The sequence below is a fragment of the Brachyhypopomus gauderio genome, chromosome 19, assembly GCF_052324685.1.
Source record: "Brachyhypopomus gauderio isolate BG-103 chromosome 19, BGAUD_0.2, whole genome shotgun sequence".
NCBI lineage: Eukaryota > Metazoa > Chordata > Actinopteri > Gymnotiformes > Hypopomidae > Brachyhypopomus > Brachyhypopomus gauderio.
The window spans coordinates 7,120,087-7,145,968 of record NC_135229.1 but is presented as its reverse complement, the minus strand read 5'-3'; the positions used below and the strand labels follow the sequence as shown (position 1 = coordinate 7,145,968).

The following is a 25,882-nucleotide window of genomic DNA, read 5'->3' as shown; positions in this document are numbered from 1 at the left end:
AAATATTAACATAAACAGGTTAATATTAGTGTAAACAATGTAAAACTTACAGACGAAGCCGTTTTGTGGGCTTTAAGGCACAGGATTGAAAGGATTGCAGAGCTGAGCTGGTCACGCTAAGAGTCCACAGAGAAACAAAGGCATTCCTGACACTACTTCCTGTTCAATAAAGTTATCTGCAATCACCACTAGGTGGTGCTAAAGAGTATACAAAAGAACTACTCTAACGAATCCAATACAAGGCCTATGTTATATAGATTCATGACAAATAGATTGATCTATTTCATGTGTTTTTTTTCTGTTAATGTCGATGATTATGGATTACAGCCATTGAAAACACAAAGTCATTATCTCAGAAAATTTGATTATATAAGACCAACTGAAATAAATATTTTTAAAATGTTGGCCTACTAAAACGTATGGCCTAATTTCACCTTTTTGTATTTAATTACTGAAAAAAATAAACTTTTTGATGATATTCTAATATACTGAGATGCACCTGCGATGGTCTTTATGCACATTATGCACATTCTGAATATTCTCTGTTGCTCGATTACATCTCTCTGCACGTGGAGGTGGGCAATACTGAAAGTGTTTCCAAATTTTTATTTCAACAATAAACAGCTCTCACTATGAATATTTCTGTTTTTCATATTGGCTGTAATCCACCCTTTCCGCTTTCACATCAGTAGAGGGAATCATATCGAAGAAAATTCGTTTTAGATTTTTTTATTTAAACTCCATTGAATTTCTAGCGCTGATTTTTTATTTTTTGCATTCAGATTATGTAGGCAAATCTATATATATATATTTGCCTCTGAAATTTTACATCTTGTGTTTTTCAATGTAAAATTAATTCAGAGTAAAAAATTTCACTTGCTGAAATTCACATGCTAAAATTAAGATGCAAAAATTTACTGTACAAAATTCAGATAACACATCCGGGACACTATGGATAAAATTGTGTACTTTTTAATCGCTGCTTATATCACGGGTAAGTTAAATGCTCTTTGCAAAACGCTATAACATTAGACCATTTTAAAAAATGACCGTCCAAGAAACTTTTGGAGGATGGAGGGATTAATGGAAGGATAGAAAGCGTAGACAGATGAGTGCTGTCGGTATGAATTAACTGTTGAATCTTTTTACCAATTTGTATGGCTATAGATTGGAAAATTGAGACTTACAATCTATGGTTTCCTATGGGGGGATGGAGGGATGAAATAAAGCATAGAAAGGGGCAATAGATGAGTGATAAGTATGAAGTGCGGTTTGGTGACAAGAAATAATAGCTCATTCATCAAATTTAGTTTTTTAGAGTTATAAAATAAATTGGTTCCTGGATAAAGGTATAAATGAAAAAAAGATTGAGTGGAGAAAAATAATAGTACGAGATGGATAGTTGAGACCCTAAATTAGGGGATATTTAGTTGAGGCCTAATTGAGTGTTATAGGTAGTTGTGGTTGAAGACCTGCTGTTGTTGCTGGTAGTCGTTGAAGGTTTTTGCTGTTGGGCTAGTTGTGACTAAGAGGCTGTGGGGTAGTTGTGGTTGATGGGTATTTAGTTGTTAGGATAGTTTTGGTTGATGGCTATTAGATTGACGAGGTCTTCATAAACATTCCGCCATTTATAACCAATGTAAAAAATTGACTTTGTGGGCCCGTCAAGGGAAAACCGGAAACCCAAACTTTCCCAAAAGCCTAATCACACTATTCCCGCATGACATCTGTGTAAACGTAAAAAAATTGCGAATATAATTAATAATAACAGTAGTAATAATAATACGAAGAAGAAGAAAAAACGAAGAACATAATGTGGGCTTTGATAAACCAACGTAACTTCGGGAGCTTTTATTGTGTAAAGCAGTTGGACGAGCGTGTTGTCAATCATCGAGTAGTGGGCGGGCCGAGAGGAAAATGGCGACCCTGTCTGTAAGCGAGCCTCAAGAGATGGAGGGTGAGATTAAAAACACTCAGTTATTACGATATTTGTTGTTGACGTGGTGGAGAGCGAGTGCTGTCTTGTTCGCGTCGCCATTGTATGTAAACTCGGGGCGTTTTTTCTGTCGCTGTCAGTGTTGAAGTAAATTTAACGCCATTCATTCGCGCGGTTGTTTACGTTCAGAGGCTAGCTAGCTAAGCCACATTAGCTACGCCAGCTACACACTGTTTAATACGGTTCAGCTGCACATATTTACAGAAACGAGACGCGCCGAATAAATTGGTTGCATTGCCGCTCAGTTAGATAACTATAGCTGTGTGCATATATATAATATAGGTTAAAGTTATAAAACTGTAGCCAGCTATATTGGGTCCACATTCTGCTAGCTAGCAGCTAGCTAATTGTCATAGCGTGGGGTAGATTTAAACGCTATATAACTAACCTGGTGCATTCAGGTCGTTTCTAGCCATAAAGAATCTTATCTTGGATTGACTTGTGAAATAAAATAAACCTCGGGACAGAAATGTGAGCTGTATGGGTTCAGTTAGTTAAAGTGTTCGCTGTTTTGATGTCAAGTTGACAGAAGGGGAGAATCCGAGGAGTCTGGAGATGATGAGACCAAGAGGAAGAGCCTTAATGGAGAGATTGACCCCCAGCAAGCCTCCACAGGTGACTACACCTTAATCCTGTGTCCGTACTGTGGGGGAATCGCCTTCTTCATGTTCTGTTATTCAACTCTTATGGCACTTCCTTAGCTCCAGAGGAGTCGCCTGTTGACATGGATACCATAACCCTTGACCCCAACGAAGAGGTAAGCTGGAAAGAAACATTAAAATTCATTTTAATAATTGAGCCTCTATTTAATATATCTATTATTAAAAATACTAGAATCTCCTACTAAGGGGATGCTGAACACTGCAAAATGTCAGATGATGAGTAGAAGAACGGAGGGAATATAGCTAAGTGTGGGTCCATTTAATAGAAAAAAGTTGTGGGTGTACAATAGGAAGAATACAAGACAATGACAAAGAAGACAATTAAAACATTTTATCCAAATAGTTATGGGTGTAACAAATTTATTCCCATAATTTCAGGATGTGGATCTGGTACACTGTCGAATTGGAAAGATTGAGGGTCTTGAAGTCTTGCAGAAGGCTAAGGTGAGTGCTTTAGTGCTGGCCAGCCATCAATTGAAGGTTCAGAAGACAGAATCTGCATTTAAAATATTTAACATGTTTGTATGTGTACACTCAATAAATTTTGTAAAAAGTTTCAATTGACTAATCAAGTAAGTTTAATAATCAAGAAAAAAACAGGATTTGAAATTTTAGGTGTATTATTTTTTGTTTCTGGTGGAAGACTCTTTCTCTTAGACAAAACCTCATAAAAAAGATTGAGAACTTGGAGAGCCTCATCTTACTCCATGAACTGGACCTCTACGACAACCAGATCCGAAAACTGGAGAATCTGCAGGCCCTGACGGAGCTTGAGTGAGTTGCTTTGCTCAACTTCATGCACAGATTTGACAGCAAGTGGGACGCACCAAATTGAGGACTTCGTTCATAACAGTATTTTACGGTATTTTGCAAAGTGTCTTTAATATTAATCTTCTGACTGCCAATGTGACAGGCAGCTAGATGTATCCTTTAACCTCATAAGAAAGATCGAAGGTTTGGAACGTCTGACGAAGATCAAGAAGCTCTTCCTGCTGCACAATAAGATAGCGAACATCAACAACCTCGAACACCTCACTGACCTTCAAATGCTGGAGCTTGGATCCAATCGCATCAGGGTGAGGAGCTTTAAAAATGGCTGCTTTTGAGCTACTTTATTTAAGCCAGTGTGGGTAAACAGGAGGTGGGGACATACCTGACTATGTCTGTGGGTGTGTGTGTGTTCTTTCTAGATTATTGAGAATCTAGATAGTCTTACCACTTTGGACAGCTTGTTTCTTGGCACCAATAAGATCACTCAGCTCCAGAATCTGGATGGGCTGCACAGTCTGACGGTCCTCAGTATTCAGGTACGGTCTGCCACTCAGAGTTACAGGGCAGCTGTGGCATTGTGAAATGTTGCTTTTTTGTTTTTCCCTGCATCTAACACCTCTTCCTGCTTCACAGAGCAATCGTATCACAAAGCTGGAGGGACTTCAAAACCTGGTTAATCTGAGGGAGCTCTATTTGAGCCATAACGGCATTGAGGTCATTGAAGGCCTGGAGAACAATGTAGGTTTAGCTTGGGCCCGCTGTGTGGCTGGATTTATGGTGAATTCGTGGAAGTTGCACTGACTTCATCTTTCTTCTTGGACACAGGGCACCCCTGACTGTAGTCATTAAAAGCTTTATTTCTGGATGATTGCACAAGATAATTGCATGTTGTCATTTATGTGTTGATAACAGATTTGTTCTAGATCTTAAACTAAAACAAAAAATATATCAAAGTTGTAAAGTAGGACACAAGGCCACCACATCTTTTCACAATTGTAATCTTTCTCTCTTATTAGAAATAATCTACAGCAACATGACTCCCAAAGGGAATTCATGTCACTTTAAACCTGTCTTCATGTCCAGAATTTTTATTATTTGGGTTCCGATTGACTATTTACAAAGTGAATGTCATTTATTTCTTCTGTGGGTGAGTTTCTCTGTTCCTGCTGCTCTTTCTCCAGAAAAAGCTGACAACTCTGGACATCGCAGCGAACCGAGTAAAGAAAATTGAGAACATAAGTCACCTCACGGAACTACAGGAATTTTGGGTGAGAATGCACTGACAGAATTGTTGTCAGGTGGAATTTCCCTGAGATTTGTATGGTTAATGGTTCTTCAGAAACATCTCTACTATCTGTGAGCCATGAGCTAGACACTTTCCTGCTACACTTCAGCAGTATTGCACTAGGCATGAGAGCCTGTTTCTCAGAGGTGGGGACTCGAGTCACATGACTTGGACTCGAGTCAGACTCGAGTCATTAATATTAAGACTTTTGACTTGACTTGAAAAAATATTCAGAGACTTAGACTTGACTTGGACTTTTACACCAATAACTTGGGACTTGAATTGGACTTGAACCTGTTTACTTGCAAAGACTTGATTTTTTTTACCCCAAATCTAAATTTTAAAATATTAATATTTATTAATACGCAGACCGGCGTTACACCAGATTCTGTGACCGGCGAGTTTTGTGACCACAGGGGGAGCTATTTCACAGTTTCTGTTCAGAGGCACAAACGCTTTACGAATGCTACGTAAACTACGCTGATGCACTTTCTTTACTCGTTTTGTTGGTGTCCACGAGCCAAAATATGACAGATGTTTATATTTACATTTATCGTCTCTTAATTACATAAATGTACTTAAACAAGATTTACCATCCCCTCACCATTGCAGCCAAAAAAGAAATCATGAATGGGATGTACAGGTGAGCCTTTTTAACTGGGGTCACCAATTCTGACGGCAGCCATCAGAATATGTGACCCCACTGAATCTCCAGGTAACTATAGTAGCCTACACCGTGACCCCACAATAACAGAAAACAATGAAAAAATAACCCTAACCTTTTATTAGTCTATATTTAAACATTTAATCCAAATGTTTAGAATAACCATTCGTAATGACAGCATCTTGCTTACGATGAAGCTTGCTATTTTCGTGTAAAATGATGTAACGAAACATTCTTGTTTAAGTACATTTATGTAATTAAGAGAAGATAAAATGTAAATGATCTGTCATCTTTTGGCTGGCGGACACCAACAAAACGAGTAAAGAAACGCATCAGCGTAGCATTCGTAAAGCGTTGGTGCCTGTAAAAAAAAAAAAAAAAAGACTCGAAAGGACTTGAAATTCCAAGTTTCAGACTTGGGACTTGACGGTTGCCTGTCTTGACTCGAGACTTGACTTGAGTTGACTGTCTTTGCTTGAGACTTGACTCGGGACTTGAGGATAAAGACTTGGACTTACTTGAGACTTGCAAAACACTGACTTGGTCCCACCTCTGCTGTTTCTAAGATACATCATTGATTAACTGAGTGTCAAGCTGGCTATTGTTCCTGATTATCTGCAGGAATCACATAAAAATCTTCAGAATGAAGGCATTTATAATGAATGTTTATAGAAGGTATCAGCGAATGATTGTGGAATAGTGTTCTGTGCATTATATGTATGGTATGTTTATGCTGAACTGCAAAAGCTGTTTCTTCTTTCGTTATCTTTGATGCCCTATTGTATTACATTGTTCATGTGTACATGGGAATTTCAAATGATTGACATCTAAAATCAGTGTTTTCTATATCTTCATATCTTTACACCCCCCCCCCCCCCCCATTCAATAATATCTTTATCTGTCTCAGATGAATGACAACCAGATTGAAAACTGGAGTGACCTAGATGAGCTGAAGAATGCCAAGAGCCTCCAGACGGTGTACCTGGAACGAAACCCCCTGCAGAAAGACCCTCAGTACAGGCGCAAGATCATGCTGGCTCTGCCCAGCGTCAGGCAGATCGACGCCACCTTCATCCGCTTCTGACCTCCTGACCTCCTGCCCTCTGGCCCCTGACACCCAGTGCCAGTACTCTCCCTCCATAAGCCTCTCGCTCCGCTCCTTGGTGTTCAGCTTCCCCTCACACACTCGCATCAGCTGATCGGCCTCTCGGTGCCCCCCTCTTCCCCCAGGTCCCTGCTTCTCTTCACATCTAGTCAAATACAACACACACAGCACGCTTATGGTGGCCCATATATGACCACGCATTGGTACCCTTTACTTACTGACAGACACACACACACACACCTTTCTTGACTTATGCTGTTTTCTGCTTGATCGTTTAATTTGGCTTCAGGGCCATGACCCTGCTCAGTATAACCTGAGCAGAGAAAGTAGCTGGTGGCTGCAGATGGTCAGAATGGTGGGCATCTTTTTCCTTGCGTGCTGGGAAACGACTACACTCTCATCGACTCTCACACATGCACCTTTGTCTTACCACACAGTTTAGCAACTACGTCTCGATTTGTCACCACAGAAGGGTTTCCTGCCGTAACTGTTCCATCAAGTTTGATGGTCTCTTTGACCAGGTTTTACAGATCAAAGAAAGGTTCATCAAGGCTTTGCTCAGTTCATGTGTAGATACATTGGATAAGAATTTAACATTGAGTGTTTTGTCTGTGTCTCTCTGCAGGCGTGTGTGAATGTGTGTATGATATCCATATGATTTGGTGGACAGTATTGTAATGTGATTGAAGATATGGGTTAAAATGTGTCACACTACATAGCTAAAAAGCACTCGCAATTGCTGTGACTCAATGGATTTGGCCAAGTTCACTAATAATTGGCTTTCATGTGAAGTCTTGCATCAGGTTTGACAAAAATGGCGTTCTTTGCTCTGGACCTGTCCAACTGTTTCTTACTTGATTCCCTAATAATTCAATAATACTGCATTAAACTGCAATGAGAATTTAAATATTTTAAAGCTACAATCAGTAACTTAGATTGTCAGGCTGGTAGCTTTTATAGTGATAATGCTGCTAGGGATGAAGTTCAGGTTTCTCACTGTAAATTGTCACAGTATTTGTGTTTGGTCCATAATTATTGAAATCATCTAGAATATTTCAGTCTCTTTTTTTCATTGTAGACTTTATAGATGTAAATACATGCAATAGTGCATATTAAATAAAAAATAGGGTCTTATTGGTCTATATAAGTCTACTTGAGAAATGTAAAATGCACTGATTGTGGCTTTAAAAATATTTGAGGTCCAAGATAGGTCTTAAGAATAATTGGTTAGGGCACATACAGTAAAATATCTTAGGAATGGAGGAATTTGTTTTTCTAGTAGATGAACACAGGAGATGTCTTCAGAGGGTAATTTCTACTCTAATGTTCCTACTGAAAATGACTCCACTGAACAAAGGGAATGATCTAAAAGGCTTGCTTATTGCTGGTGCTTTTGTAAAGATGGTCAATTAAAAAATAACTGGTTTGTTGAGTATCAAAGTTTTTTGCCAGTCTGTGCAGAATCACAGATTTGCTATGACACTGACTGATATTCTCCATGATCACAGCCTAGATTCCAGGGCCTGCAGTGTGTTACTGAAGCAAATCAGTTATGTTTAAGATTTGTTTGATTCAGCCTTTCTTTTTCTTACATTTATTTGTTTTTTTTAATTGTTTTACAGTTGCTTGTTTTGAACTGAATGTATTATAAGCAACACAATAATAAAACTTAATTTAAAAGTGCACGTAGAGGTTTCACTGAATATGATACTAATGTTAGAAATATGAAGATGGCACGGTCTGAACATGACATATTGAATAACGGGACACACATACATAAATCTATGACGGTGGTAAAGTAGTTATGTTGAAATGAATAAAGCGATATCGTAATCAACACAGTTTTTAATCACGTTTGTATGAAGTTGGTTCCTTGTATATACCTCCCGCTCTCAAAGTTGTGTCGGTTCAAACGCTGTGTGCTGAAAGGAACTGTCTGTGTTATTTGGAAACGTCTTATCGTTGAATTTAATAACCCGCCGTCGCGGCTTGTCTATGCTGGCATACGCGAAAGGTATTTTATGAAAAGCCGCATGCCCTCTTTCCTGGAATTTATAGTAAATGAGGTGGCACGGCAACCATTTTGTTACCCTATTGCAGTAGTTTAAGTTCTATTAAATCTGGGTTATTGTGTTTTTCCTGTGGGACTACGTTACCCAGAATACCATCGCGGTGACGTTGATGGGTACGTGCGCTAAGAGGCTGTCCTCATTGGTCAGCTGCCCGCCTGCGTACTGTTCTGTTGTTGACAGTGGCGGCAAGATGGCTACTCTCGGAGACGCATCAGCCCCGGGGCTGAATGGGTTAATTCAACAGTTCACTGCCATAACGGGTAAATATTGGGATTTTTTTCACTCGTCGGGATTTTATGCTTTCGTAATATTGTAGTTGTGGAGCAAAACGGTACAAAAAAATTAGTAAACAGTTGAAGGGAACCAGGAGGGGCATCAGTGCCTACTGCCCCCTCTGTCATACACGGGGAAAAATACCTGGCTGTGTAATGAAGGCAGCTAGCTAAGGCTAACAGCTAACCTACTTGATATAAATACAAGCAAGCAAACCTTATAAATAAAACGGGAAGCGAGCGACCATACGTAAAGTGTAATAGCAAAGATGTGTCTAATCCACACATTAATACATCCTTGAAACTAAACTTGGAGAGGCGTCCATTCTGGTGAAACTGACGTAGCTAGCTGTGTGTGCATCACTTTCTGAAAATACAGTTGCCGCCAAGTTAAAACACATCGGCGGCAGGTTCTGGGGGCAAGACGGTTCTGTGGCCGGCTAGATGATGCTACAGGTTGACTATGGTCGCCCTGCGCGTTGAAATCGCGTTGTGCATTTAGCAACTTCCCCCCCAACTGCAGAGATTTAGTGAGTGGGGAATGCAGCCAACGCACAACATGGCGGGTTTGTAAAGGCTGATAAATACAATCACCCAGTTTGTGTGGGCTTCCTAAACTAAAGTCTGAAGTCTATGAGCACCACGTGCCGTCTAATGTGCTCAGACGCCGTCGGCGAGGCAGTCCTGCGGATTTGCGTGCATAGAGAAACGTGTGGTTAAAAAAATAAACACAGTATGCTTCAGTTGGAACTTTCACTTGTGTTGTTGGTCCAAAAAAATATGAAGCCATGTTCTGCTACTCGCCACTTCTTTTCGAGAGGGGAAACGCTGCGGTGGTTGTGCGCATGCGCCGGGCAAAGGGGCGGGTGCTAGTCCATAGAAAGAAGAAAAAAAGGAGGCATGTGTATTTCGTCCGTGCAGGGGAGGGAGTAGGGACAGTAGTCGTTCATTTTTTCTCCTGGATTCTCCCATACTATTATAACCCTTCCAATTTATTAGTGCTATGTGAAGTGAAGAGTAAGGTGTTCTTGAAAACACCACAGCATCATGGTGGTAAACGAAACAATAATAGTAATAACATTAAAAGTTGTTATGCACATACCATTTTCCTCTTGCAGCTTTAACACCATCAGGTGAACCCAATGTGATTTTCATGTGTACGTCTGCGTTTGTTCGTAGGAGCCACAGAGAGTGTAGGAAGACACATGTTGGAGGCGTGCAACAATAACCTAGAGATGGCAGTCACCATGTTTTTAGATGGAGGGGGCATCACGGAAGAGCCCAGTACAAGCTCCAGTTCAGCTGGTTCGTCTAGCAGCAGACATCTTCCTGTAGGGTAAGGCCATCATTCACCGTATGGTACCAGCATCTGATTTTCCAGTGGTGGGTGTGTGTTTTGTGGTGAGATGCTGCTGACTGTAATCAAACGCAGTTTGAATTATGTCCCGCGTCCCAACAGGGATGATGTACGAGCACCGATCCCTCAGAAACAAGACATCTTAGTTGAGCCAGAGCCTTTATTTGGAGGTATACGTCCTCTCTGTCTCTCAGTAATAAGCCGACTTGAGGTCTACATTGTTTATTTACCTTTTTCTCTCTTACGGATGTCTTCTGAAGTACCAAAGAGGCGTAGACCGGCGCGGTCCATATTCGACGGTTTTCGGGACTTCCAGACTGAAACCAGTAAGTTCAGGAGCTGGTAAGAAAAAGCTCTCATTGACTTATTATGTAACATCAAAATGGCCTGGAGCTTGTGTGCATGTGCTAAACTGTCTGTGGAACAGACACGCACACTTCCACTCACACCGAGTTGGATCAGTGTTTAATCGTTGCTGCTGTATGTGTCACTCCAGTCAGGCAAGAACAGGAACTGAGGAACGGAGGTGCCGTGGATAAGAAGCTCAGCACCCTGGCCGACCTGTTCCGCCCCCCCATCGAGCTCATGCATAAGGGCAGCTTTGAGACGGTCAGGCAGTCATAACCGGCTTTTTCACATGCACTTGCTCATTTAGCCACCTTAAGCACACCTTTGTGTGTTAGCTCAGCATCTCAAAAGCACAAATATTAAATTGGGAATTTTCAGTGTGTTTCTGGTTCATGTGCCTTGCGGATGTTTTGTAGACTCATCAGACTCTCTTTTAGACACGTTTGTGTGTCGCGTGTTTGAGGAATGCCGTGTCATGCTCCCGATTCACGCTCGACTTTTGTAAAACCGCCAGGCGAAAGACTCTGGTCAGCTGGAGAACAAATGGCTCATGATAAACATCCAGAACGTTCAGGACTTCGCCTGCCAGTGTCTAAACAGGGACGTATGGAGCAACGAGGCGGTCAAAACCATCATCAGAGAACATTTCATCTTCTGGCAGGTATGCAGTAAATACCCAAGCACAGTCTTTAGTAGTAACTTTAACGTGGATCTTTCTCATACACCTAATCGTGATTTCACCCCACGTATCATGTGAGTAAACGGCTGCCTCATACGTCCACCAAGCTTCCATTCTGATTGGATGACTAAGGTTCCATCTCCGCATCATCATAGATAGAGTGCATAATAATGTTTCTCTTACTAGAACCTGCTAGTTCTTTTCAAAAGCCCAGATGCCATCGAGCAATTGAAATGTGGCTCAAAGTTATGTGCACCCACAATGACACCACATACACTATAAAATATTGCATTACTATGACATTCAAAATAAGATGTATGGAGATACCTGATCATAAAGAGCTTAAAAACAGTAGAATTTTAAAATCACCATGACATGAAAATAACATTTTTTTTCTGTCAGTAATGTATACAACAGATGTATGAATAATTGACATGTATATGCTCAGAATTATGTACACACGTGACTCACATGTATATACACACATACGTATCGGTCATTTCATTCCAAAACCATGCAGCCTGTCCTCTCTTTGTTGTCTGGGACGACAAAGCTTGGCTCAAAATCTCTGCTCCAGCTCTCATAAAATGTGTTCGGTGGGGTCGTCGAGGTCAGGGTCTGTGCACAACTCAGAAACTCCTCCACGCATAACCTGACAACCCATACCTTCACGGACCATCATGCTGGAACAGGAAAGGAGCCTCCCCAAACAAAATTTCCACAAGCTTGCATATAAATGCCTAAAACATTGGTAGTAACATTACCCTTCACTGGAACTAAGGATCCTAGTTCAAACCCCAGTCCATTATCATGCACCAAAGTGTCCCAGTAGCTAGAATTTGTCCATCACTGCCAAATGTTGAACCATGATTAATTTCTTCTGAGAACACGTTTCCACAGTTACAGTGATGGCACACTTCACACCCCACCTGCTGATGCCAGGCATTGTGCATCGTGATCTTAAGCATGTGTGGAACTGCTTAGCTACTTGGCCAAAGGCATATTGATACAAATTTACAAAAAAGCAAGATTTGTCCAACTGATAAATTGTTTACAATGATGAATTGTATGATGAGGGACATGAGCTAAAGGTAAATTAAAGCAGTGTTTGCCGTGGTGCGAACATGATTCCATAGTTTACTTATTATGTTTAGATGATTTGTGTTGGTAACAGATGTTTTTCCCTTATGTAGATTCGTTATTTTGGTTGCAACTCAATATTAAGTTCAGACCAAATGAGTCCAGTCTCATAATGTACATCGGTGATACAATAACAACTTCTTGCATTCATATTGATGGTCTGAATATTCAGTAGGTTTTATTTGACCACCATTTTCGCTTGTTTGTGTTAGTGTGTAATGTGAAAAACTGAACTGTTTATTTTCCAAGGTCTACCATGACAGTGAGGAGGGTCAGCGTTACATCCAGTTCTACAAGCTCAACAAGTTCCCTTACATCTCCATTTTAGACCCCCGTACAGGTGAGGCACATGATGCAAAACTGGAGGTCTGTACCGTATTACATATTACCCTGGACACGTGGGGTGTTCGTGTTTTATGCAGTACCAAGCTGGTGAAGGCCTGTATCCACTGGCTGTGTCAAGCCATTTTCATGGTTGTATTCTCTGCCCTGATCATTTTTGTGACTTGCTGTGATGAACAGGTCAGAAGATGGTGGAGTGGAACCAGCTGGACGTGTCTGCGTTCTTGGACCAAGTGACGGGGTTTTTGACAGAGCACGGGCAGTTGGACGGGTTGTCCTCTCAGCCGCCTGCCAAACGAGCCCGCTCTGTAAGTCCAAAATCACTGAACTTTGAGCTGCATCGGTGTGGGATTGCAAACGTGTGTATGGCTCGTGCTTTGATTTTAAGCAGTCTCCATCGGTGTTCAGGTTAAGCGCTCTGACTGTGGGTCCTCGATGTCTTCCCCCGACACCCATCATTGTTTCTCCTCGCAGGAGAGTTTAATTGATGCGAGTGAAGACAGTCAGCTTGAGGCCGCGATCCGAGCGTCCCTGCAGGAGACGCACTACGAGTCCACCCACGTTAAGCATGAATCGCGCTCCGACGACGAATCAGACGCCGAGGCCTTCTCCGACAGCGAAGGCCTCATCTCTGTGGACGGCTCGGACAATGAGGTTGTGGGCGGGGAGGACTCTTTGGATGGGCGTGCGTCGTCAGACCCGGCTCCTCCCATTGCTCCGCCCAGCAAGCAAGACAGCCCTGCCCACCACAGGAAGAGCCCACACAAAGAGTCGAACCACAGAAAAGAGGAGAGCAAGAAGAACCAGCTGGAACCTCCCGGGCCCAGCCACAGACAGCCAGAGGCCCAGCGACCGCAGAGCCACAACTCCACAGCGCCACACACCTCCCAGTCTGTCAGCATCAGCAGTTCAAAGGTCGAAGACAACGGTATGTGCCCTGTTCTCCTCTCCCTTAATAAGTCCAGAGCATCAAATTCTACTGATTAGGGGTTATACAGCTTCTTACTTTTGGTTGTGTTTTGACTGTAGGTCCAAAAGCCCGCCTAATGCTGAGGTATCCAGATGGCCGAAGGGAACAGATAGCATTGTCTGCTAATGCTAAGCTCTTGGTGAGTATGAGTTCAGCGTTTTTGTGCAGCGTTTTGTTGTGTGTCCTTGAGGTAACGGCTTTATGTCATGTTGTACATCATGTAGCTGTTGAATGAATTTGGGTGAGCGTGGCTTAATCTGAATCACAAAAATGATCACAACCAACAAGAAAAAAACTGGATGAGACAAAATAACCCCATTATTTGTAGAGGTCACATCACAGCTTTTGCCCTGTTTGCTGATAAGTATGTTTGTGGAGAGGGAAATGATCAAAATTTACAAACAAAAGCTGTAGTGTGACTCATCTGTACAATTCCATTGAAAAACAATCTTAAAAATTCTGAGAGTTGTACTTTTAGAGTGGAAAAATTCCTCTTCATTTTCAGCTTTTTAGCAGAGGCATGAAGGTTTTGTGCCAAACCTGACTGATATTTGGAGCTGTTTGGGGAATAATTTCCTCCACATGACGAAAGCACCAAACACAAACCCCCAAAGAGTAGCGCACCAAGCGTAACGCACCAAGCGTAAGCTTCACCGTGGGCATGGTGTTCTTTTGATGATGTGCGGTGTTGGCTTTGCGCCAAACATGCATACATGGAATTATGGCCAAAAAAGTTCAATCTTGGTCTCATCAGACCATAACGTTTTCCCACTAAACTTTGTTTTGGCAAAGCAAAGCTGGCCTTGTATGTTTTGTTTTTTTTTTTTTGGAAAATGCTTCTGTGTCTCCCGAACCAATTTTCCTCTTGTCTTTTCATCAATTTTTGAGGGACATCCAGTTCTTGGTAATGTCAGTGGTGTGCCAAAATGTAATCCACCTCTGGATTACCATCATCGCTAAGGTCCATGGTATATCTAATGCCTTGAAAATGTTTTTCTACTCTTCTCCTGACTTCTCCTCCCTTTGATGTATGTGATCTGTTGGTCTATGTGGCTTTTGCTGTGAATTGCAAGAACTGACCTTTACATGGGGTTAATCAATATCACATGCCCAATTATGAGGGAGTTCACACTTATGAAACCACATTATTTTAGTTTTGTCTTTATTTTTCCTCTCTGATTTCAGTTTGCTTGGTTATTAAAAGTCAAAATCAATATGAAATTATTCATCTTGATTTGTTTATTTATATATATATAGTGTGTGTGTGTGTTTGTGTGTCCCTGTCAAGAACTTGGCATTTTAACAGGTGTATCAATGTTTTATATACACTACATAGTGAAGCACATATTCATTGTAATATTATGAGTGGGTAATCTAGTGCTGGAGTGTGTGCAGGTGATGTATGTGCCATGTTCACGTTAGTAGGTGGCTGTGTTAATCATACATGCATCTGCAGCGTACTAGTGAGCTACAGCTCTAATTCTCTGCCTCATTCCCATGTCCTTATACACCAGAGTAAATGCCTGTCCATTCTGGTTATACTCGCCTGTCATTCAGACCTTCTGAAGGCCGCCGACACAGTTTGACCTTGTTAATTATTTTAGTGTGTCTATTACTCACTGCATTTCGTTATTGGCACAGATATTCTGCATCAGTGCATCCATTTGTCTTCCTGCTAGTCTCTCCTAGAATTCCTGAGCACTTCAGATGACCTCTAATTTCATGCCGTGTGAGGTGCATTGATGTACAAAAGTCAGACTGTCTTTGTTGCTTATAATAACTGTGGTATTCTCTCCTTGTCCCCTGTAGGCCTTGGTGAGGCATGTCCAGTCCAAGGGTTACCCAAACGAACGATTCGAGCTTGTCACCAACTTCCCTCGACGGAAACTTGCCCACTTGGACTACGAGATTACGCTGCAGGATGCAGGGCTGTGTCCACAGGAGACTGTGTTTGTGCAGGAGAGGAACTAGCCCCTCCCCCAGCTAGCCCCTCCCTCTGCTGCCCTGTCCTCGACGCTCTTCAAAGATGGGACGGACCATGCCCTCTTACCGCCGGTCCTCTTCCAAAACGTCCTGGCAAATGGCCCTCTGTAGATGGACCACAGTTCATATTTATTTGTGAATAACTCGACGCCCCCCCACTTGGTCTGTGGCTCCCCCTGCTGGTTTTCAAGCAGTGTGGAACAGGTTGAGAATCGCTCATACTGAAAGCCCAGCAAACAGGAACAGTAAAATAAAAATGTTGATGTTGCCTGGCTCCCGCACCCCCAAAGTGACTTCAGATTGATTGACAGGTGGCTATATTTGGTAGAAGAAACCCCTTGCCCTCTTTTTAAGCGTGAATACACGATTCAAGGGCTTGTGGTCTAAAGCGATGGTTTGTCTGTGACACATCAAGCTGGAGTCTTTGGAAATGGGCTCGGGTAATGTAGGGGTGGGTCTTCAGACCCTCTAATAATGTAGGGGTGGGTCTTCAGACCCTCTTAATAATGTAGGGGTGGGTCTTCAGACCCTCCGATATAAAGTCTGCACTGTGCAGGGAAGGGGTAAGGCGTTACATTTAGTTATAGTGAGTTTCTGTCTGTTTCTCTTTTTATATGCTGCATCATTTCCACACAAAAAAAATGTTGATTCTCAAATATAACCATGAAAAAAGGGACATGCACCCTGTTTGTGTGCCTGTTTGTTTAGTTCCTTCTTTTGTCATGTCTATACACAAGTTCGTAAGAATCTTGGGTGGATCCATTGAATGTCACAAAGAGGTGTGTGAATCCACAGTGGTTATGATATTGCAGTTCTGGGAGCATGTTGCTTAGTGCTTCTGGAATGGCCTGAGGGGTATTTCCCAAATTGAACAGAGCCATATGACTTTTGTCTAAAGTCAACAATGTCCAATATGAGAAGAGGCAATTGAACAATCCTATCTGGATTTAAGGGAAGTATATACACATGGATAATTATTATTATTACATTATTATTTTGACTTCTCTAACTGTGATTGAGTGAAAGTCTTGCATTTTGAATTCCCCCCATAGTTAAATTGCTACCTGTCAACTCTCTTTGCAATCTACACCAAATCCAAGTTACACTGTGCCACAGGTATCTGTTCTTAAATTGATGTGTTCACCTCCAAATGGTTTGAGAGTCATCAGCAGTCCCCCATAACTGGTGCCTTAAATAACTTGATGGCAGGCTTGACATGCCATTAAAGAAGAAATGGGTAGCTGAAATGTCACAGGTCGAAACTGGACACCAAGTGAAGCGTAGAAAAATTCGTTTGCAAGCCCTTGACTAAATTAAAACAAACAACCAAACAAATAATCGTTGTAGACCAGAGTGGCAGTGATCAACAGGATGTTACCATGTTGAACCAACATCACTGAAAGCCTCCAGAGTGCAGAAAGAATCTGCTGTTCACAACATATCTTCTACATAATTACGCATATACATTCCAAGAAATAAAATGTGATGATCTATACTTTTGCCTCATATTCATCTTTATAACTGAAATGTGACCTGCACTGTTAGGTTTCAAAGGGTTATACACATTATCATATCACTTAGGGGCCAATCTGTTGTAGATATATAGATAAATAAAATAAATAAGTGCATGTACTTGCCTGTCAAATAAGTGATGTAATCTGAGTGCCCGTCCCACAGGCCAATGACCTCAGGGGCTTGGGTCGCCCACCCTAAGGAATGTGCTTTCATTAGAAGAAACCAACCAGGCCAGGGCAGAATTGGCACTATAGCGTGATGTCTGGGACTAACTTGATTTTCATTCACCTCTGCAGCCGCTCCAGACGTTAGTGTGCAACGCGAGGAGAGTAGGATCTATTACTGGTGTAATCTAATCTGCAGGTGGTCAAGAGCAAACTGAATCTCGGCTTATGTAAAGGTGTCCCAGACCCAATTCTCTGTGCTCATTCCCAGAAGCCAGTTAATGTGTCACTTCATTTGCTTGCAGGACAGCACGGATCATTAATCACGGTATTAAACTGAAGGTAGACAGGCAAGATGGGAATAATGTCGTGTGCATTGTTTTATAAACAAATACTTTTGAGGTGCATTAATAATATTTTGGCAAATGTCCTAGAGACGTCCTATATTACAAATAGAACAGATGTGCCTGAGCTTGAGGGCTCCTATTGGGTGAACTTTAATCTCTTTAATATGTAAACATCTCCCAAATGCATGACAGTGCATAATGAAAGGATAAGCCATGTACGTTATAGGTAAACCTGATAACCCTTTACATAGGGGACATCATTCAGCAACCTCATGGTACATTATAGATTATAAAATTGCTCACATTTGTATTTCTGCAAAGGCATAGTATTTCATATATAAGCGCATATTTATTTAAATATACCTTTATACATACACTGATCAGTCACAACTTTTAAACCTTGACTGGTTATGTGAATAACAGAATACCTCATTGATGTAATGGCACCTGTGAAGTGTTAGGACATATTACACAGCAAATGTTCAGTAAGTTCTTGAATTTGTTGTATTACAAGCAGGAAACATGGGCAACTAAAATGATCTGCTAAATTTAAATGGTTAGACTATTGGAACAAAGTCCAAAATCGCAGGTCTTGTGGGGTGTTTCCGGTGTGTAGTGATTAGTACCTGTGATCCGAGGAGGAACGTCTGGAGAACTGGCGACAGGGCCGTGGTCGCCCGAGGCTTATTGATGTGCATAGGGAGTGTGAACTGGCATGTTTTAATACCACAGAAAAGCTTCTGTAGCACTAATTGCTGGAAAATGTATGGACTGCAGATTGGTAAGAGTACATGTGGACTCTCGTGCAGTGTTGGGTAAGTTACTTTGAAAAAGTAATTAGTTACAGTTACAAGTTACCTTGTTTAAAATGTAATTGTAGTGTAACTTTTCTGATTACTTTTGAAAAGTAATGTAACTAATTACTTTTGGATTACTTTTTGATTACTTTACGGTTTAAATGAGTATTGACTCATGATCAACATTTAATTTTTGAGAACTAACAGTGTGAACCTTAAAAGAGTACTAAGCTGAGAGGGAATTGCTGACAGGCAATCACAGGAGGTCCACAAGAAGAGATGCCTGCACCAGGCATGTAAGATTCTCAGACTACTGTCATCGGGCCATACTCTCTTCTGCTCCTCCCCCAGGCTCTACCATTTTCACGCAGACTAACACAAGCAGGTTCAGAAACCACTTCTTTCCCACAGCGGTCACCTTATTGAACTCTTCCCAAAGACCATACTTTCCTTCCCCTCTATCCATAACTTACCATCCACACAACATCTGTAGTGTTCCTCTTCGATCCACATCTGTATAGCCCTATCTACAGTGGTATTGGATAATCTGTAGCTATGTTATCTCTGTATGATTCCATATGTATTTATCACATTTATTTATATCATATATTTTTCTTTGCCCTGTGCATTGCCATACATTACACACACATGCATTTCCCTAGGTAATTTATCTACTCTGCACATATATATTAACCATCTTTACTTACACTAGCTGTAACTAACTGCATTGTATCTCTAAATACTGCATTCTATACAATCTGCACGTGTTGCACTTGATTAGATACCAAACTGCATTTCATTACTTCATACAAATTTTAATTTAAATGTATTGCTTGTCGAACTATAGGTCTAAGATAGGTCCAATGATACCAATTGGGTAGGTTAGGTCGTGTATTAGACATCGACAAACGTTTTTACAACACCAAACAGTCATAAATATTCATTTGATACCGTCTGTCATTGTCTATAATAGTCATGTATGATTTCAACGAATACCTGTTTAGGACTTTAAACAGCTAATTTGGTTAGCCTGTAAATCAAGCTAGCATGCTAAAGGACAAACACATTCAAGTGAATGGTAGTAGCTAGCCTAGCAGGTAGCTAACTGTGGAAACCACAGTGTGACGGTCAGCATACTTTGCTGTTAGCTCGCTTACAACCTCAATAGTGGTTGCCTTCTAGGGTTGCCACCTGTCCCGGTTTTCCCGGGACTGTCCTGGTTTTCACGTCGCTGTCTCGGTTTTCCTTCTTTTTAATATTCGGTCCAGGCAAAAAAAATCATTTAATGTCCCAGTTTTCAGTAAGTTAGTTCAAACGACTATTTAGACTGTTTCTGCACACTTTAAATCCGTCTGTTTTTTCTCGCTGTGTCCATTTTACGTTCGCCACCCCCCGTCAACAATTTACGTTCGCGTGTGACGGTGTTCTTGTTTTTTGTCAGACCTAGGTGGCAACTCTTCTGATCGGAAATAAACCTCCAAACTCCGAAATTTACACAAAGGCTTGGCATAATCACAAATAGTTGCCGATGGTGGCACATGGTTCACATTTATTGACAACACGAAAACAAAACAAATGCTCCTTAAATGTCCAGTGCTTGAAGGCGTCTGTCATTATTGCTGCTTGAGCTGAAACTGAACCGCGCGCTTGCTGCTCCAGCACAGAAACAAGCGGAAAACGGCGATATAGGGCGCAAAGCAATAAAAATATCATTAAATATTTCGCAAAGGTTTTTGTTTATATTTAAAAAATGTAACTAAAATTGCAATTTTTCATTTTTCCAGAAGTAACTGTAACTGAATTACATATTTTCTCATTGTAACTGTAACGAATTACAGTTACACTTTTTTTGTAATTAAATTACGTAACGTCGTTACATGTAATTCGTTACTCCCCAACACTGCTCTCGTGTACCACCAGTGTTGGGGAGTAACGAATTACATGTAACGACGTTACGTAATTTAATTACAAAAAAAGTGTAACTGTAATTCGTTACAGTTACAATGAGAAAATATGTAATTCAGTTACAGTTACTTCTGGAAAAATGAAAAATTGCAATTTTAGTTACATTTTTTAAATATAAACAAAAACCTTTGCGAAATATTTAATGATATTTTTATTGCTTTGCGCCCTATATCGCCGTTTTCCGCTTGTTTCTGTGCTGGAGCAGCAAGCGCGCGGTTCAGTTTCAGCTCAAGCAGCAATAATGACAGACGCCTTCAAGCACTGGACATTTAAGGAGCATTTGTTTTGTTTTCGTGTTGTCAATAAATGTGAACCATGTGCCACCATCGGCAACTATTTGTGATTATGCCAAGCCTTTGTGTAAATTTCGGAGTTTGGAGGTTTATTTCCGATCAGAAGAGTTGCCACCTAGGTCTGACAAAAAACAAGAACACCGTCACACGCGAACGTAAATTGTTGACGGGGGGTGGCGAACGTAAAATGGACACAGCGAGAAAAAACAGACGGATTTAAAGTGTGCAGAAACAGTCTAAATAGTCGTTTGAACTAACTTACTGAAAACTGGGACATTAAATGATTTTTTTTGCCTGGACCGAATATTAAAAAGAAGGAAAACCGAGACAGCGACGTGAAAACCAGGACAGTCCCGGGAAAACCGGGACAGGTGGCAACCCTAGAAGGCAACCACTATTGAGGTTGTAAGCGAGCTAACAGCAAAGTATGCTGACCGTCACACTGTGGTTTCCACAGTTAGCTACCTGCTAGGCTAGCTACTACCATTCACTTGAATGTGTTTGTCCTTTAGCATGCTAGCTTGATTTACAGGCTAACCAAATTAGCTGTTTAAAGTCCTAAACAGGTATTCGTTGAAATCATACATGACTATTATAGACAATGACAGACGGTATCAAATGAATATTTATGACTGTTTGGTGTTGTAAAAACGTTTGTCGATGTCTAATACACGACCTAACCTACCCAATTGGTATCATTGGACCTATCTTAGACCTATAGTTCGACAAGCAATACATTTAAATTAAAATTTGTATGAAGTAATGAAATGCAGTTTGGTATCTAATCAAGTGCAACACGTGCAGATTGTATAGAATGCAGTATTTAGAGATACAATGCAGTTAGTTACAGCTAGTGTAAGTAAAGATGGTTAATATATATGTGCAGAGTAGATAAATTACCTAGGGAAATGCATGTGTGTGTAATGTATGGCAATGCACAGGGCAAAGAAAAATATATGATATAAATAAATGTGATAAATACATATGGAATCATACAGAGATAACATAGCTACAGATTATCCAATACCACTGTAGATAGGGCTATACAGATGTGGATCGAAGAGGAACACTACAGATGTTGTGTGGATGGTAAGTTATGGATAGAGGGGAAGGAAAGTATGGTCTTTGGGAAGAGTTCAATAAGGTGACCGCTGTGGGAAAGAAGTGGTTTCTGAACCTGCTTGTGTTAGTCTGCGTGAAAATGGTAGAGCCTGGGGGAGGAGCAGAAGAGAGTATGGCCCGATGACAGTAGTCTGAGAATCTTACATGCCTGGTGCAGGCATCTCTTCTTGTGGACCTCCTGTGATTGCCTGTCAGCAATTCCCTCTCAGCTTAGTACTCTTTTAAGGTTCACACTGTTAGTTCTCAAAAATTAAATGTTGATCATGAGTCAATACTCATTTAAACCGTAAAGTAATCAAAAAGTAATCCAAAAGTAATTAGTTACATTACTTTTCAAAAGTAATCAGAAAAGTTACACTACAATTACATTTTAAACAAGGTAACTTGTAACTGTAACTAATTACTTTTTCAAAGTAACTTACCCAACACTGTGTACCACCAACGTTCATGTGAGCAATAGGAAGTGGACAATGGAAGCAGATGGGCCGGTTTGATAAGTCATGTTTTCTTTTACCTCCTGGAGCATTTGCATCACTTTCCTGTGGAAGAGACACACTATATAGGCAAAGTATTGGGCCGTACCTCTTAATCATCAAATTCAGTCCCACTGCCACAGGTGTGTATAATCAACCAAGTCTAAAAAGCTCACTGGATTCCGGTGTGGCAATATAATAAGCTGCCCCAGTTGCTCAGTAACTGCACAGTTCCAAACCTCTTCAGCACATTTACATCAGCACAAAAACAAGGGTTTTCATGACCAAGCAGCTCCATACAAGCCTTACCAAGCTTCACCAAGCACAATGTCAAGTATTGCATATACAGTATATACAGTGCTGCTTGAAAGTTTTTGTGAACTTTTTGAGTTTTGAGGGAAATGTGTGAGTTGCCAGTAGACTACATGAAACATGGAATCAGAGCATGTGCAAAAATTGCCCTGGTAAAGTCAGTAGGTAAACCCCTCAGGTGAAACACGTGCTCAAGTAATCAATTAAGCAGACCAATCACACTGATTCAAAGGGAGAGGAAACCAACAAACCACGGTCATGTCAAGGAGACATCCAGTGATGGAAGAAGATGGTGACAGCCCATCAGTCTGGGGAAAGCTACAAGACCATCTCCAGAAGATTCCAGCTTCATTCATCTACCGTAAGACAAATCATTTACAAATGGAGGGCGCTCAGCATCACAGAGACTCTGTCCAGATCTGGACGGCCATCAAACTTACACCAAGAAGGACCAGAAAAATAATAATTCAGGTAAGGGCCATCGCACACATCACCTCCTGAGAGTTGTAGACCTCACTGGCAGCGTCTGGGATAAATGTGCATGTGTTTACAATCAGGCGAAAAATCAATAAACATGGTAGTCATGGGAGAGTGGCTATATGGAAGCCTCTGCTCTAAAGAACGAACAAAGTTGCACATTTAATCTTTGCCGAGAGCACTTGGACAAACCAGAGGCTTTCTAGAAGTCCTTTCTCTGTACATGTGAGTCCAAAATGTAATTAATTGGCCACAATCACAGATGCCATGTTTTGAGAAAACTCAATACTGCGTATAAAGAAATAACCTCCTCCCGATAGTGAAGCATGGTGGTGGAAATGTGAAGGTCAAGGCCTGGATGACTTCATGTTATCGAGGGAACCATCAATTCCCAGGCCTATCAATAAAGTCTTCACCAGAATCTCCTGTCATCAGTCAGGGAGTTGAAGCTGGGATGGATGTGTGTTACGCAACAAGACAACGACCCAAAGCACTGCAGCAAAAACTACCAAGCAATGGCTTAAAAGAAAGAAGATTTGCACTCTGGATTGGCCCAGTCAATCTGGACCTCAACAATGTAACGATTGTTGAGCGGGCGAGGGGGCGCCATGTAGCGATTGTTGTAAAATAAATGGGTCTTATTATTTACATTGAGGGGGCGGGACACCTCGCGCGACGCCCCCCAGCCCCCCCCCCCCCCCCCCCCCCCCCCGTGGCGCCGGCCCTTAGTTTGCACATATATTTCCTCTAAAACAGACTACTGTAGTACTTTATAGTTGAGATTAATTAATCTCTTTTACAATGTTTGCAGCTTTTCAAGAATGCTGCATCCAGGTTGACTAGCACCAAGAAAAGAGATCAAATCACATCAGTCTTCCCTCGCATCGCATCATTGGCAAATGGTCCAGTAAAGAATTCAGTTTTAAAGCATTTATTTACTTTTAAAGCACTAATTGGTCTAGCCCCCTCTTATCTTGTCAGTCTGTGATCTCAGATTGTCTTCACAGAATTTTCAGTTTCTAGGACTCATCTGTAAATTAAAGGTGATCAGGCATTTGTGGTATTTGCTCCAAAAGTATGAAACGTCCCTTTTGTCTTTGTCTTGGTCTAAAAACCTACTTATATAAACCTGCATTGTTATATTTTTTGTTATCATCCTATTTATATATATATATATATATATATATATATCGGTGTTGGTGTTCGTTTATACGTTTGGCGGTGTATTCGTCTCTGTGTATTTATGTTTGTGTGTGGTTGATTGTGTGTAGGTGTACAGTAATGTTATTCGTATCACCTGTTCCTTGTCTCGCAAGTGCTATGTGTTGCACTTGTGTATGGTTTAGGTTTGGGTGTTTAAGTGTGAGTGTTGTCAGTGTTCTTCATCAGTCATTGCCTGACTATGTCCCATGCGTGTGTCTTTGTTGTCTGACTATGTCCCATGCGTGTGTCTTTGTTGTCTGACTATGTCCCATGCGTGTGTCTATGTGTTGTCTGACAACGGAGTTTGTCTAATAAATTAGCATCCTGCTTCGTCCCTCGTGTCACAGTTTTATCATGTGTGTTTACTTGTTTTACTTGTTTATTTGTTTTGTTGTATATTCTCATTTGGTAATTGTTTATAGTGTGATTTATAAATAAATCTTACTTACTAACTACAAAGTTTGGTGGAGGAGGGATAATGCTATTGGATTGTTTTTCAAGGGTTGACCAAGGCCCCTTAGTTTCAGGAAAATGTAAATTCCAACATACCAATTTGAACAATTGTATGCTTCCAAATTTGGGAACAGTTTTGAGAAGGTCTTTTTCTCTTCCCGAATGCACAACATCCATGAAGGCATGTACTGGTATGGAAGAACTTGACCAGAGGAGTCTGGGGTATTGTGTTTCAAGCCCGTGCTCATGGGATCACTTCCTCTTTCCCATTTCAGTAGGCGAGGGTGGTGCATGTCAATATTGTAGTGAGAACAGACCAGTTTTGAAGAAAGGGGGTTTGTTTTAGGGTCTGAATAAGGCCATGTGCCAGGTGATTTTGATTTTCACATGCTGGAGTTTTCTTGCACTTTCACGCAACATATAAGAACACAAAATAATCAACATACCGTTTTTCATTTACTTTACATATTTACTTTACGTGTCTGTGTGTTACTGTTTACTTCCATCTGGTATACAGCTTGACGTCATCCATGGTGGCCATATGCATCCATCATTGCTGATGAACGTTCTGCTGCTGAATCTTTACCCACACTAATTGGTGATCTCACTGAAAGGATTCAGGCCTGAATCTCATGTCATTAGTATATATGACACTTTATAGTCACTTGTGCAATTGTCTTTGATTTCGCTTCTAGCGTTTCCCTCCAGAGTTCAGAATGAAGGCCTTTATGGTCTTAATAACTTCATGCAGGGCTAGGTATGCAACTATGTATCAAATATGTGGGGCATTACGTCTTATGCTTATTGTAGTTGGATTGTCTGTCTAGAGTTGCCATTCTGAAGGACAGCTACATCTGTCAGTAGGTGGTGTTTTGAGCCTCTGGTGAGATTACTAATCCCCTTCTGCACAATGCCTGTGTACTCACACATATGCTCAGTCAGCTCGATGGCTAGAACTCTTGGCAAGGGCTTCCATGTTGGGCAAGTTATTGATCTGTAGTTTGGAAGTGTTTGGTCCTTACTGAGGTCCATAATGACTAGTACTGTCCTGCATTGTTCCTGCATGCTGACCATTTCCTGCTCTGGAAGATTGTGCTCTGGTGAACTGGAGACAG

The 25,882-nt window shown here is 41.1% G+C and overlaps 2 protein-coding genes across 2 annotated transcripts; both read left to right on the top strand.

Moving 5' to 3' along the window:
* The first annotated feature begins 1,823 nt into the window (after positions 1-1,823).
* On the top strand, positions 1,824-8,166 carry ppp1r7 (protein phosphatase 1, regulatory (inhibitor) subunit 7). The gene is made up of 10 exons (XM_076981498.1): positions 1,824-1,957; positions 2,519-2,611; positions 2,698-2,753; positions 3,037-3,102; positions 3,302-3,432; positions 3,572-3,734; positions 3,849-3,965; positions 4,063-4,167; positions 4,611-4,697; positions 6,286-8,166. The coding sequence occupies exons 1-10, from the start codon at positions 1,918-1,920 to the stop codon at positions 6,460-6,462; spliced, it is 1,035 nt and encodes a 344-aa protein (XP_076837613.1). The 5' UTR covers positions 1,824-1,917; the 3' UTR covers positions 6,463-8,166.
* Positions 8,167-8,664: 498 nt separating this feature from the next.
* Positions 8,665-16,328, top strand: ubxn7 (UBX domain protein 7). The gene is made up of 11 exons (XM_076981618.1): positions 8,665-8,815; positions 10,007-10,163; positions 10,287-10,354; positions 10,445-10,510; positions 10,681-10,793; positions 11,047-11,193; positions 12,601-12,691; positions 12,874-13,001; positions 13,168-13,621; positions 13,723-13,802; positions 15,473-16,328. Exons 1-11 carry the CDS (start codon positions 8,665-8,667, stop codon positions 15,632-15,634), a joined length of 1,617 nt encoding a protein of 538 aa, XP_076837733.1. The 3' UTR covers positions 15,635-16,328.
* Positions 16,329-25,882: the final 9,554 nt, after the last annotated feature.

Coding starts and splice junctions, on each gene's coding strand:
- ppp1r7 (XM_076981498.1), top strand. CDS start 1,918: ATGGCGACCCTGTCTGTAAGCGAGCCTCAAGAGATGGAGG. Junction 2,754..3,036: donor CCCTTGACCCCAACGAAGAG/GTAAGCTGGAAA, acceptor CCATAATTTCAG/GATGTGGATCTGGTACACTG. Junction 3,433..3,571: donor CAGGCCCTGACGGAGCTTGA/GTGAGTTGCTTT, acceptor CCAATGTGACAG/GCAGCTAGATGTATCCTTTA.
- ubxn7 (XM_076981618.1), top strand. CDS start 8,665: ATGGGTACGTGCGCTAAGAGGCTGTCCTCATTGGTCAGCTGCCCGCCT. Junction 10,355..10,444: donor GCCAGAGCCTTTATTTGGAG/GTATACGTCCTC, acceptor TGTCTTCTGAAG/TACCAAAGAGGCGTAGACCG. Junction 11,194..12,600: donor AACATTTCATCTTCTGGCAG/GTATGCAGTAAA, acceptor TTATTTTCCAAG/GTCTACCATGACAGTGAGGA.